The sequence below is a fragment of the Suricata suricatta genome, chromosome 8 (assembly GCF_006229205.1).
Source record: "Suricata suricatta isolate VVHF042 chromosome 8, meerkat_22Aug2017_6uvM2_HiC, whole genome shotgun sequence".
NCBI lineage: Eukaryota > Metazoa > Chordata > Mammalia > Carnivora > Herpestidae > Suricata > Suricata suricatta.
The window spans coordinates 108,614,148-108,628,736 of NC_043707.1; the positions used below are offsets into that span (position 1 = coordinate 108,614,148).

The 14,589-nt window shown below is 54.2% G+C and overlaps 1 protein-coding gene across 15 annotated transcripts in view; it reads right to left on the reverse strand.

Annotated features, from left to right (window-relative positions):
* The window catches only part of PTPRF (protein tyrosine phosphatase receptor type F), an 80,192-nt gene extending 72,400 nt beyond the window's left edge, over positions 1 to 7,792 (reverse strand). For all 15 annotated transcript variants that reach the window (XM_029947633.1, XM_029947628.1, XM_029947632.1 and 12 more), the window contains exons 1-2: positions 7,714 to 7,792; positions 666 to 801 (exon numbers count right to left, since the gene is read on the reverse strand). In XM_029947633.1, coding sequence (XP_029803493.1) covers positions 666 to 756 — 91 coding nt within the window. In that variant the 5' untranslated portion in view covers positions 757 to 801; positions 7,714 to 7,792. The remainder of the gene's footprint in view (positions 1 to 665; positions 802 to 7,713) is intronic.
* Positions 7,793 to 14,589: the final 6,797 nt, after the last annotated feature.

The window sequence follows — 14,589 nt, forward strand, 5'->3', positions numbered from 1 at the left end:
TGGAGCCCAGCATCCTGCTGGCCACATGCAATCTTCCCTGGATTCCCAAGACTGAGGGGCTGGGGGAAGGGGGTTGCCCTTTTGCCTTGAAGGTAGTGGGGAAGGGGAAGGAGGGGCTCAGTGTCCCCACATCCGAATCCCAAGGGTCTGGCCCAGGGGTAAGGGCTGTGGTAGCTCTGGCTTCTGATCTCTCCCTGGAACCGTGGATACATGTGGCATCCCATTCACACGTCCATATACATTCCTTGTGTGCCACCCCCCATTCCCACTTAACTCTGACATGGCTCACTGTGTCTTCTGCAGTGGCTGACACAGTACACGCCTGAACATGTCACCCAATGACCACATGAATCCCGGACATGTCTCACTCTCATTCCATAAAAAGAGGGTCACACTTAGACATGCCCCACCCTTTGGTGCCTTAAGGGACATGCAGGCATTCCACAGGATGCTCCAAGGAAAGCATGAGGCTGGAGGACTCCTTGGAGGAGGGATGTTATCGAACCAAGAGGGGGGTGTCTTTCTAGAACAGTTGGTGTTCTGGGGAGATATCTAAGTACCCTGCCTCTTGTAGTAGCTGCTTGTGTCCCTCACCCTAGAATCTTCCTAGGAGGCATGCCACCTTTTAACCTGGGAGATCCTGCAACTTGAGGGGTCAGACTTACTGTCACCGTGGGCACCTGCCATCAAACCAAGCATCACGAGTGCAGGCACAAGGGGTACCATTGTCTTCCCTGGGGCTGGCTCTGGGGCCATCCAGGGCTCTAGCACCACGGCCAGCCACAGCCCAGGACAATCAACCTGTGATAGAGAGAAGGGCAGAGCCAGTTAGCTGATTTCCGACAGTGTCTCTCCTGCCCATCTATGCCACCTCCTGGCCCCTACTGACCACCCAGACCCTGCTTATCCTCACAGACCATCCCGAGTCTAGTTCCCCAGACACCCCCTACCCCCACCTTGGACTATGCAATGACTACCCAGACCCACAGAGCCCTGGTTCCTCACTGATCCCCCCCTTTCCTCAGTGACCCCATGGATAACCCAACAGTCACTGTAGGGAGAGAGCACAAGAGGCCATCAAGTCATTCTCTGAACCTGAGTAAGAGGGAGGGGTCACTGAGGCCAGAGGATGTACAAGGATGTTCCGTCCCAGACTGTGTTTCCAATTTGCCTCCATAAGGGGACAGGGATGGGGAAAACAGGATTGGAGAGACACAGAGACACACAGGTGGAGACAGACAAACCAAGCAAAACAAGACAGAGACAGAGAGCAGTGAGAAGGTGCAGACCCATGCGGGCTAGTCCCTGCGGCATCCCATTGTCTCTTCTCCTCCCAGCAGGGAGGGAGGCGGCAGCGGCCAGACCCCGCATGCTGAGCACCGGCACCAGAGTGGAGACTTGGTAGCAGCAGACAGGATCCAGGTATCAGAGGCTTGAAGCCAAAGCCACAACCCGCCCAGACTCGCCAGGATGCGCTCCTGACAAGTTGCAGCTGCCCTGCCTGACCACCCTCGTCCTACCCAATTCCCATGGCACCTTCCCACTCTGAAAGGGAACCCTAGGGAGGCCCTAGTGGCCAGGAATGTGGGTGCTGGGCCCTCAGATTCCACCCACATCTCCTTTGCCCTTGCTCCAGTGGCCCATTATGGATCAAACTTCAGGGAGCCGCTTCCTCAGAACTGCCTTCCAGGCAGAGACAGGCACCTGTGCACGGGGAAGACCGTGTCTGGGACAAGCTCAGTGCCTCCAGGCCTTTACTCCTAAGGCTCCTCGGCCAGGTGTGGCCTCTCCACTCTGCCAGACACCTGTGTGAAGCCTTCAGCAAAGCCATACCATACACTCCAGATACACTGCTATCACTCCACGTGCCCAATGATGAGCTCTCAAGGGTCTCCTATGGCACCCCAACCCAGAGGGCTTCAGGGATCCCCAACAGCGCCCAAGAGCTCTGCTCACATCTTACTCTGAGCAGGCGGCTGGTACATGAGAAGCCCCTGGATCATGCTCTGAAAACACAACAGGACATAGAGAGGGGAAGTGAGTGACAGCGAATGCAGGGACTCAGGTGGGAGAGTCTTGATCAGACCCAGGTACTGGCTGACCCACAATGGTAAGAGAATTTCCAAGGAAGGACAGGGCTGGGGAATGTGAAGGGGCAGGGCTCAAGGATGGCTCTGCTCCTTCCTGGAACTTGAACCCTAGTCTCAACTGGGACAGTCAGAGATCCTAAGATCAGAGGGCAGTAGGGGAGCAAAGGTGCTAAGTCAAAACAGGCAGGTCTGTGAAGTGGGGCAGGGGCTGACCGCAAAAGGCAAAGGGAGGGAGATGTCCTTTGTCCCAAGATCTTGCTACAAGTCTTAGACAGGAGCTGAGGAGAAGTAAAAGCAGGAGAGCTGAAGGGGCACAATGGGCACCCAGCCCCATTCACACCGTACCTGGGGTTCCCACTCAGTGATGACAGAGCTCAGGTGGCTGAGGCCAGGAGAGGAGGAGTCCCCACCATGATGCAGTCTGGGATGGAGGTTCCCTCTCACTAAGGCCCTGTCTGAACTTGATCATCATGGCACTGACGTGCAACCATGGAACCCACAGTAAAATTCAAGTTCTCGGCAGCCATTAGGTGGCCAACTTCCTGGCCAAAGTGCCGCAGGGACATGGTCCCTGACACAGTCTCCTGTGGTACAGATACCATGGGTTTATAGCTCAGTGGTGTGTTAGACCAAAAGATGGGGGCAGAGGGGCAAAGTCCAGGTGTCATAGGGTGCAACAATACCATATTTATAGAGTTTTCACTTCCAGGTAAAAGAATTCTGGGTGTGCAACCCCCCCCCACACACACAGTGTAGACATCACAGGGGTATAACCCTCAGGAACACAGAGCTCGGGGAACAGATTTCCCTGGTATAAACTAAATGAGCTAAAGCTGTAAGGAAGAGATGTCATGGAGGTACAAATGTGCAGCACAATCAGCATGGGCTGCAGCTCTCCAGGATGACTGTCGCGGAGGCATATCCCTATATCAGCCTTGGTACAATAATCACAGCACTGCAACTCCGTGGTGGACACTTCCTGGGGTGTTGGTCCAGGCATCACATGAGTGTAGACCATAGGTGCAGACATCCTGGGGCTGCAGCTGCCTGAGAGACATTATAGGGACACCGCTACCCAGTACATTACCGTACAGGTGTATCCCCCCCTGCCCCCGGCACAGACACCATGGGGCGTCAGCCCCTGGTCCTGATATTAAAGGGGTGTGAGTTCCTAGTACCGCCATCACAGGGGCAGAGTGCCAGAACGGTGTCACGTGGTATAGTCTAGGATGAGACTCTGGCCATGGGTGTCAGAGAATTTGAGCCTCTGGTAACCCCACCCCTGGTGTGACAAAGACAAGTGACACTTATTTGGGGACTCCAAGGACCTCCCACATATCTGAGTCTGGGATACTCAGCACACTGTTCAGATACTGCAAGGACAAAGGCAGAGAAACTGAACACAAAGACATTCCTTCCCCAAAGAGCTTCTCCCAGAGGGCCACGGACAGAGGGACACGGCTATACTCAGAGACAGGAGACACAGGGGACACACAAACATGGACACATTCTTAGGGAACTACTCTGGCAACCACACAGCTGTCCAAGATAGCAATTCTCCGTCACCAGCTCCTGGCAAGAGTGAACTGCCACCTGCCCCAGACTCTGGAAACAGAGCCTGCCCCCAGCTCCAGGACCCCCTCGTCTGATCCTGGATCCCTGGGCCTGACCCTGATCTAGACCTTGGCCCTGTCCCCAGCCCCAAAGTGCTCTGGGTCACCTACTGGCAGGTGGGAAAGGAGCAGTGAGATGATGACGTGGCTGGCGTTGCTGAGAATTCAGTGCAACAGTGTGAAGAGCTGGCCGTCCACCTCCCCCAGCATGGCTGGGTGAGTCTGGGATGAGAACAAGGCCTGAGCCCTTGACATTAACCAAGGCTTGTCTCTGAAATGCACTGTGGGCCACTGGTTCTCCCACACCTACGTACTTGGGCAGGAAAACAACTCCATACTGTATGACATTACAGAATATAATTGGATATGATTTTTCTACATTCAGAATGGTTTTAATATATCCTTTTTCTTGGCTGCATCAGCGTAAAGCTGCCAAATGCCCTTTCTTGGGAAGAACTGTCCGTTATTTTCATATTTTGTTTTGGTGTCAAAAGGTCCTTTCTTGCATGCAATACGGGTGTTAGCAGACAACAGTATTTTCCTATAATATCCTTACTTTGCAAAATAAAAAAATTGCCATTTCCATGTCTGGCCCCCAAGAACTTTTGGAAAGTACACTAGTTTGTGAAACCGAAGAGCCTGGGAATCACTGCTTGGAGGAGAAAGAAAGGAGCAGGCACCACACCAAGCCACAAGATTCAAACAAGAACGTCATGGAAATGCTTATAACACAGAGGCCATGTCACCTCCCTGTAGCCTGACCTAAGCACCTCTGCCAGCCTCAATGGGTGCCCCCAACTCCTGAGAGGCCATGCTACGCCAGAGATGGGGGGTGGGGGGGTGGGGGGGGTCCCTGGCTGGAGAACAGCTGGGATCATTCTGAATCCTCTTCATGAATATGCAAACACAGATTGATTTGTTTCCCTTGGGCACGTGTTATTATTCACAAATATTAATTAGTCTCCAAATACCACCTGTTCCTACAGCTCCCCCACCCCCAGACCAGGACCTGGCTCCCAGGAGGCTAGGGCCCCAAAACGGACATCAGCAGGAGAAAGGATATGCAGGGGCCCCCCAGAGGGGTTAGCCAAGAGGAGAGACCTGCGCTTGGGCCAGAGGAGCCCGAGGGAAGGGAGAGCCAGAGCCGAGGGAAGGGAGAGCCAGAGCCGAGGATGCGCGGGCGGCTAACCCAGCCCTTTTGTCATGTCCTGGACAGTTCACCGCGTGGCACTGCAGCAGCGGCCGCGGAGGCGGAAACAGGCCTTGTTACACTTGGGAAGGAAAACCAACGTGTTTCCAACTCTCACCAAACCAACCGCGGGATTATGACGGGAATAAATCAGTCTCGGCCTCGACCCCGGCCCCGGGGAGTGAGGCAGCCAGCAGCAGGCAGCTTCACGCTTTGCCTGGCAGTTGGCCAGTCTGTGAGCATAGACAGGCACAGCCCACCCACCCTCTTACAGCCAGGCCCCCTGCCCTCTCAACAGCACTCAGCTTCTTGCCCCCCACCCCCACCCCGGGAAATGGAGGGAGGAACTTAGGAAGAGTGTCCCGGAGTCTCTCCGGGTGGCACATAAAGTCCAGCAGAGGCTTAGCTCGGGGACAGAAGACCAAGGGGACCAGCAGAGGCACCTGCCTACAGCTATCACCCCTAAGCCACCAGCCCTCCAGCTTCCTTCCTGCGGAGGCGGCAGAGCCTCCCTGAGGTTACCGCTCACCAGAACCTGTAGACCTGTGCGTCTGCTGTTCTCTCTACTGGGAGGAATGTCCTTCTTCTGCCCCTGGCCTCCTACTCACTCCTCAGAACTCAGCTCATGTGAGCCTCCCCAGTTTAGTGAAGACAACAAGAGGTGGTGTAGACCAGTGGTTCTCAATCCAGGGTGATTTTGCATTCCTTTCCCTTCCCCTCCCCTGGATATCAGGCAATGTCTGGGGACATTTTTTTATTGTCAAGACTGCAGGACAGGTGCTACTGGCATTTAGTGGGAAGAAACAAGGGATGCTGCTAGATATCTTATAGTAATAGGGCCAGGCCCCTACAACAAAGGATTGTCTGGTCCAAAACGTCAATAGTATTGAGACTGAGAATCCCTGATGTAGACAGCAAGCTCCTTTGCTGATATAGGCCAGGGCCTGCCCCAGAATCCAGTCTCCTATCAGCACCTGGGGCCCTGTACCTAAAGAAGCCTCAGCCTGGCTTAGCTCTTGTAACGGCTGTGCCTGGGCCTCAAGATCTTAGGGCATCTTCCCCTCCCCTTCAAAGTCAGTCCTGCTTCCAGAAGCCAGGCCTACAGCACATGTCCTGCACCCCTTCACACATGCCATCAGCAAGCGGCCTCTCTGGAAGACAGACGGCTCTACTTTCCAGCACTTTTTCTGCTGAGGATGGGCTCCCATACCCAGCATCTGAGGATGGACAGGTAGAGGGACACATGGTACCTCCACCTCCACCTCCCTGTCTGACCTTTCCAACCTGGGACACAGCCTCCCTGCCGCACCCCCTCTATTGCCCCAGTGCCCATCTCACCATGCACAGGGCCTGGCCCCTAGCAGATACCCAGTACATGCTCATTTCCCTTCCCTGTGTAGGCCGGACCCATGTCTCATAACCCTCTTCATCAGCTGATGGTGCAGAACTATTCAGTGGGCCCTGCTGGGCCCTGAGCCAAGGGGCAGCCATGGGCTGTGCCTTCTAACAGCTTACGGAAGATGGTCCAACTAGAATGTATCCTTCCCAGCACCACTGCCCTCCAGGTCCCCGTCTTGGTGACAAGCACTGCTATCGACCTAGTCACCCAAACCAGCCAGTCCCCCTCAAATTCTCTCTTTTCTTCACCCCATTCACCCAACTGGTCAGTAAGTTTGAATCTGCACTGCCTTCACTCTGACCTCCACATGTCAGTAAGACCTCAGGAGTGTGTCCTTCTTCTGGGGGCTTCCCGCCTCAGATTTCTCCCAGTTAACCCTGCACACAAACCAGTGTCCCCCGGCTAGCTTACAAAAATTACAAGGTGATCATGGCCTTCAAGCCCATTTTGCTGCCTTGATTCCACAGCAGACTTACAGATAATGGCAAATGAAGAGATGACGCTTCTCTGCTTAGGAACCTTCAGTGTTGGGGTGCCTGGGTGGCTCAGTTGGTTAAGCATCTAACTTTGGCTGAGGTGATGATATTACAGTTTGTGAGTTAGAGCCCCACATCCGGCTCTGTGCTGACAGCTTGGAGCCTGGAGCTTGCTTTGGATTCTGTCTCCCTCTCTCTGCCCTTCCCCCGCTCATGCTCTGTCTCTCTCTGTCTCAAAAACAAACAAACATTAAAAAAAAAAGAGAACCTTCAGTGTCTCCATATCACCCTCAGAAAAAGTCTAAAGTCTTAGCTCAACATCCAAGGCTCCCCATGCTCTGTCTCCCAACTTCACTCCCTCCAAATCCAACGCGCCTGTTCTATGCTCTGGCAGAAAGACAAAAGGAGAAGCGGACCTGAAAGAGATAAGGAAGGAGGTGCCCCAGATCTTGGGAGTACTTTGCTCTTTCCACCACAACCTACAGTTGACGGCAACAGACTTTCACACAGAAACACAATGACTGAAAAAGCAGACAGATTCTAGTGTAAGTCCCAGAATGTCACCCAGAAGCCTATTTCACACCTACAGCAGCTGATGAGCTATATGGATATCACTCCCCACCCACCTCCATCAGCCATTCTGGCCAGAAACCCAGGCACAATCCTGCACACCTCCCCTCCTTCCTCATGCCCCACATTCAGGCCTGCACCATGTCCTGTATCTTCTGCATCCCCAAGCAGCACTCACATCCCTTCTCTCCACCTCCATCACCACTGCCCTGGTCCTTCACCATGGCTCAGCCACATGCACACTGGACCATGTCATGCCCTGAGTGGCAACCCTTCCGTGGCGCACTACCAGTCTCCATCACCATCTGAGCAGCTCAGCCTGGTGCCCATGACCCCTCTGTGCCCCGGCCCCTGCCACCTCTTGGGGCACACCCACCAGGCCTCCGCTTGCTCACGCCAGTCACTCTTGGACAACCAGCACCGAGGGCAGGGCACCAGGGTCTCCGCTCCTTCCTGGAGAGAGAGAAAAGGATGAGAAAACATCAAGAATTTCATCACGGCATAGTATAGACTGACACAGAAAGACATTCAGAAGTTGCTGTTTATGGAACAACAATTTCAACAAAAAAGCAGGTTTCGAAACTATTTGTGCAGGACAATCCTGATTTAGCAAAAATGCCCGTCTCTTCACTGAATCACTCTTTCAGCGCTCCTGAGCATCTACAATGCTGGGCTTTCTTCCGGGGAGCCAGCATGCAGCGAACAACAAACTGAGACCCCCCCACCTCAGTAGTAAAACTTGTGTCTGAACCCCCCAGGGAACCCCTCCAGCTACCCCTCCAGCGGAGCCGAGGCCCCGCCCACCCCCACACCTGCCAGCCAACCGCAAGAACTTGCCCTTCGCATCCTTAAATGTGCGCTCTCCAGCCTTCCATGCCCGCAACATGTTGCACACACTCTTCTGCCAAGTACCCCTTAGATCTCAGAGCCAGTGGCGCTTTCTCAGGGAGGCCTCCATGATGTCACAGACTACATGCCTGGACCTTGCCTAGGAGTAGTGACCGCAACTGCCATGAGTTATTTTCTTACACAATTATTGCACAGTCATGGAGTCACGACCACAAGCCTGGTGTGTGCTGTATCCCCGGCGCCCAGCAGACGGCAGGCACGTAGTAGGTGCTCCATCAGGATATTCTGAATGGAGTGGATGGATGCATGACTGAGCTCACAGAAAACACCCCAGCTTCAGAGAACCACGCCAGCATATGGGCAGCCTTCAAACAAACTTCAGAGGCAATATTTATTTTTGACTTTCTGCTTCTCTATAATTTTTAAAATGAAGGTGTGCCCCTGGATGCCACCTCTGCTGGCACATACACAGCCACACAGCCCATCTCTTCCCTCTAGAACGATGACAGAGCCCCCACCAGCGTGGGCACCCTCCTGGGTGAGGGTGGGGGCTGAACATACCCATGCCATCTTGTTACCACCGCACCACAGCTCAGCGACTTGGCACCGCTGGGGCCCGCTCAACACAGGATGCACGTCACAGCAGGCTCCTCTTCAGCCTCACACCTCCACATGCACAGGGATGCCCACGCCACACAGCAGTTCCCCCGAGACTCCTCCCAAAACGGACACTCGGCAATGGAGGTCAGAGAGTGCCCTTACCAACTCTGAGCCAGCCCCCTGCACCTGGAAATCATCTTCACTTGAGACTGACCGCCTTTGCCAACATGGGGGATAGCCTTGGAAGGCACATCATACCTGACCGAGACGGGTCTCGCCAACCCAGTACCATCTCATGCTGACCCTGCAGCACACCCTCTCTCTGGCCTCCACTGCCTCCTGCCCGTGCCAGAACCAACAGCCCTGGCCTGCAGGAGGGCTTACGTCTCTCTCCCCTAGTCCACTGAGTTTCCACAATGTTCCCTGTGGCTGTTGCTCCCAGCACGCAGGCTGCTGGGTGGGTCTGGCCAGACAAACCAGCTTCCACGTCCCAAACTCAAAGGCTGGTTTGTCTGGGGATGCCTGCCTTGTGGTACCAGATATGAGGCTACTGGCTCCACGGTTGCTCAGGAACAGTGAGGCAGAGGGACAGAGTGTGGGGCTGGGAATGGGGAGGGTCCCCCAAGCCAGCTGACACTAGTGCCATGCCCAAGGCCATGCCAGAAGTATGGACCTAAACCGAGCAAGAGTCACACCTAGGAAGAGGTGTGTGTCCAAAATGGCCTGGAGGTGCGTCAGAGAACAAACAAAACAGGCAGACACAAAACTTTGCACTTGGAAAGACCTTCAAGTACACAGAATAGCACCAGGGCAGGATTCTGGAACAGCCAGGATAGCACCTGGTACCACACCAGTCCAAGATCCAACTGGCCTCAAAACAACCGAGACAGGCAATCAGAATTCACCAGCAGCAGCTCCCAGAACCACTTAGGACTCACCCTGGGACACACCTAGATCACGACCACCAGATACACGCAGAAAGCCAACTAGAAAGCTAGACAGTAAGGGACTGACTGGTACCGAGCCCAAGTCTGGAATCACTGGGAAGGCCTCAGAAGTAGTGAGGTTGGCAGCGATGACCAGCAACAGGTAAGAGGCCTTGGCACCAATGCAGGGCTGGCCCCCAGGAGGGCTTTCGGTCATCTGCCACACCTAGAACCTGGCCTGGCAGCAGGACCAGGAGCAAGCAGACTCTGGAGGAGCACAGACACCCTACGCCCTCCAGGGCAGCTCCCAGGCAGCCCCTAGGACTATCCCAGGAACAGTCCCTGGAAGCAGCAGCTGGAACAATGCTGAGGGTCTCGGCTCAGGTCAAGATCTTACCTTCATGGGATGGAGCCGGGTGTGGAGCCTGCTTGGGATTCTCTCTCTCTACCCCTCTCCCACTTGTACAGGCGCTTTCTGTCTCTCAAAATAAATAAATGAACTTAAAAAAAAAAGTTTCAAACAACGCTAAGGAGCAAAAACCACTGTTCTCAGATCTGGAGATTGGGGGCACGTAGAGGCCGGTGCATCTGGACCTCAGACACAGGACCTCATTAGACACGCGGGGCCCAAGTGGGACGGTAGGAATGGGGAACTGAGCATGCTGAGGCCTCTAGTCTTCTCATAGCAGCCCACCAGAAGGTCAAATACACCTGAGCAATACACACGGTGCCAGAGATGACGAGGAGGGCAGGAAGCTGGGGGCCGCACCCTTCTTGCTGAGCTCCCCCAACCTGAGAACCTCAGCTCAGAATTGCAGTTACTTTAGGTGAGCAGGTGCCCTAATCTTAACAAGGTATTGCTTTATTTCTTTTTTAATTTTTTAAATTTAATTTTATTTTTAATGTTTATTGATTTGAGAGAGAGAGAGAGAGAGTGTGTGTGTGCAGGCGGGGTGAGGAAGGGGCGGAGAGAGAGGGAAACAGAGGATCCAATGTGGGCTTCATGTTGACAGCAGAGAGCCCGATGCGAGGCTCAAACAGATGAACTGTGAGATCATGACCTGATCATGACCGAAGTCAGATGCTTAACCAACTGAGTCACCCAGGCACCCCTATTTATTTTTTTAAAGTTTGTTTATTTTGAAAAAGAGAGCACGAGCGAGAGTAGGGGAGAGGGAGAGAGACTCTCAAGCAGGCTCCTCACTGACAGCAGGGCTTGAACTCACGTACTGTGAGATCATGAGCTGAGCCAAAATCAAGAGTCAGACACCTAACCGCTTAACCGACTGAGCCACCAAAGTGACTCTTACAAGCTTTGTTTTAAAGGCCACCCCGCACCCCCAATTCTGATGGGGTTGACTATTAAACTATTAACAACTGCTAATACCATTGAGACACCATTGCTTACTAGATGCCAGGCTCTGTTCTAAGCACTTCCTGCATATTCAACCTCAATCCTCATAGCAAGGCAGGGACTTGTCTCATGCCCATTTGACAAAGGATAAAACGGATTCATATATGTTAAGCAACTTGCTCAAGGTCACACTGCTACCAAGTGGAGTGGCACCCCAACAGTTTGGAACCAGAGCCCGCACAAACCACTGAGATTGTGGACTCCTGATGAGCACGTTCTCAGAGAACTCTCCGTCCTTCCTCTGGCCCAGGTTTCTCTCCCAAACTCGAGGTTCTCACACCCAGCCCCCTCCTGGATGTCTCCCCTGGATCTCAAATGCCCCAAGCATCTCGAAGACAAGGTGCCCAACCATGGGCTTGCTCTCTGCCCCCTCAATCTCCCTCTCCTCCCCAAGTCCCCAGCTCAGTGAGCCTTTAGTAAAGGCCTCATCCAGTCACTCCCAGGAACTTGTGCCCCTTCCTCTTCCTCTTTCCCACCTCCGTAGCCAATAAATCATCCTGTCCCCTTAAACGTGCCTTCTGAAAGGCTTCGTGCTACTCCTCTATCTAAGACACCATTGCCTCTCACCTGATTTCCTCCTCACTGGGCATCGTGGGTCCATCCACTTCCCATAGCCACAGAATCCTCTTCCGGAAACATCTGATCATAGCACATTCCACGACCCCCACCCAAGCTTTAAATCTTTGGTGTCCCCCTTCTGTGTTCTCAAAGAAAAGTCACAGCCACTTAAAACTGGGCATTAAAGGCCCTCTGTGAACTCCTGTTCATTCCTCAAAACTCACTTCAGATAGCCCCTTCTTGGGCTCTTCTGGGACTCATCTCACTTTGACCCTTGAACTCTCCCTTGCCTCATATGGAAGCAGCTTCTCCAATCTTATAACTTCGGCTCAAAAGTGTAGCTGCTTTAGATGAGCTGATGCTGGGCTCAACCACAGCAGTTCCTAAGGGGTGGGCTGCCTCTCTACAGAGCTGCTAGTCCCCTAGGAAGCAGGGCCGCCTGGCTGAAAGTGCCTAGCCCAGTGTCTGGCACACAGTCGGCAATCAATAAGAGGTTAGTGAATTGCTCTGCATTCCCATGATGCAATCGGTTCCCCCAGGGACCATGAGCTTCTCAAGGGCAGGGCCCTGGCTGCAAGCTTGGCCCAAGCACACAGCAGTGCCAGTCACACGAGAAGGGACTGCCACTGCTGATTATGCACTGCCACACATCTCCCTTGGATTCTCACAACAGCCCTGGGACCCAGTCAGGGTTGGAGGAGCTGCCCCATTTCATAGGGGGGGAAGTGAGACCTGGGAAGGAACAAGCTAGAAAGTGGAGAAACGGCGACGTGTCTCAGCCTCTATCTAAGAGCTGTGGGGCCCACTTCCCATTGATGAGGGTCCTCAACACTGAACTCCAGTTAGGGCTGACGGGAGAGCATATAGACAGACCGCAAATTGCCAGGGCCAGCATTTTGCTGCATATCAATACGATTCCCAAGGAAAACTTTTCAGTCCTCTACTGCAGCCACCCCCCTCCAACTGCTCCACCAGCCCCCAAATCAACACCTCCCGCCCCTACCACCCGATGCTCACAGTGTGGACAAGGCTTGAACAGAGGGAGGTCAGGAGCTGCAGGGCAAAGAGTAAGGAGGCAGGAAAGAATAATGTTAAAAGAAAGTGTTCATTAAAGGAAAGAAAAAGGGAAGAGAAAGAACAACTGGAAAAGAACTCAAAACTACAGACACATTTCAAATAACAAGGGGGAAACCAAGCCAACCCAAAGGTGCAAGAAAGCGTGTATAGGAGAGTGGAAAAGACTGTGGGTGTGCGCATACACACGGTTCCTGGGGATGTGCAAAGGGGTGCTGGGAGGGCACAAGCAAACACTGTGTGGTGCACGGCAATACAGGCACAGATTTCGGAGCTCTGGGTGCTGTGTTGTGCAGGCCCGAGTGTGCAAGTGTGAGGGCAAGAAGGCAAGTGGATGTGTGTGTGTGGGGTTAAGTGTGGGAATGAAGGTGTGTGTGTGTGTGTGGTCTGTGCCTGGGGCTGCGGATGTTGGGGACCGCGCTTAGGCAGTTACACCTTTCCTTCTTGAAGCCTTAGGCTCATTCACATAATCAGTGAAAAACAGGGATTTTCCTGCTCCCTGAAGCAAGAGTTAATAAGGTGCCAAGCATAGAATTTTCTAAGATTTCCTCTCAGAACCCTCCTCTGGATCCCATCAGATCTCTGATGCCTCCCAAAGGATCTCTCAGCAGATCCCTTCCCTTCCCAGGGGATCCCTCACCATTTGAGGATCTCCCTCCCCAAAGATCCTCTCAAATCTTTTTCTAGGCCCTCCATCCCAGGGCACTTCCCAGGATTTTTCTAGCCAGATTCCGCACTAGGTCACTCTGGATCCCTGCCCTTGTCTATTCAGGGGCCAAAGTGGAGCCTTCATCACCAACACTCAGCAGTCCAGCCTCCCAGGCTCCACCAGGCTGCCCCCAAGGGAATCCACAGACTCCCCTCCCGCTGGCGGCCTCCCAGCTCAGGTACAGAGCTCCCACCCCCCAACCTGCTCCAACTGGTGGGGGGTGGTGCCCCGCACTGCGGGGGGGAATGGGGGTGTTGAAAGGAGGAGAAAGACTAGCCCCTCCCCCACCCTGGAGCGGAAAAACCAGAGAGGCAGCATTCCAGAGAAATGGGGAGGGGGCTAGCTAGCAGTGAGCGCAGAGATTATGGTCAGTGGGAGACAGAGACACCAAGAAACCAATAGGAAACACGAGAGAGAGAGAGAGAGAGAGAGAGACAGACAGACAGACAGACAGACAGACAGACAGACCGACCGACCGACCGACCGACCAGGAGAGAGAGACTCAGAGTGGGGGAGGGAGCAGAGAGCCCTGGGGAGAAAAAACAGAGACCCAGGAAGAAAGAACAGAGAGACCCGGGGAGAGAGAACAGAAAGATCCGGGGCAGGAGAACAGAGAGACCCGGGGAAAGAAAACAGATCCGGGGAGAGAAAATAGACCCGGGGAGGGAGCCAGAGACAGCAGAAGAGACCCTGGGCTGCTGGGGATGAGCTCGGGAGGCAGTGATACAGGGAGACAGATTCAGAGACACTGAAGGGCACTGAGACCACGGCACGGAGAAAAAGAGAAAGCAGCTGAGACTGAAACGTGGGCACAGCGATGAGGACTGGGGCACACCAGGACGGGACGGGACGCGGGGCGGCGACTGAGTGAACTTTCCGGAGCCGGTCCGAGTGGACACGTCCTCATGGGACAGGTCGCTCCGGGGCCTTCAGGTCGTTGCACCAGGGTGGGGGTGGCACACTTCGCCCGGGCCTCTCCCCTGCCCACGCCGGCGACCGAGGCTGGCGGAGGGCTCCAAACTCGCGCCCCGCGCACCTCGGGCCCGCACGTGCGCCAGGGCCGCGAGCTAGACGGGGGCGCGTCGGCTGCGGATCCCCTGCCGACTGGGAGGGGGCGCCTGT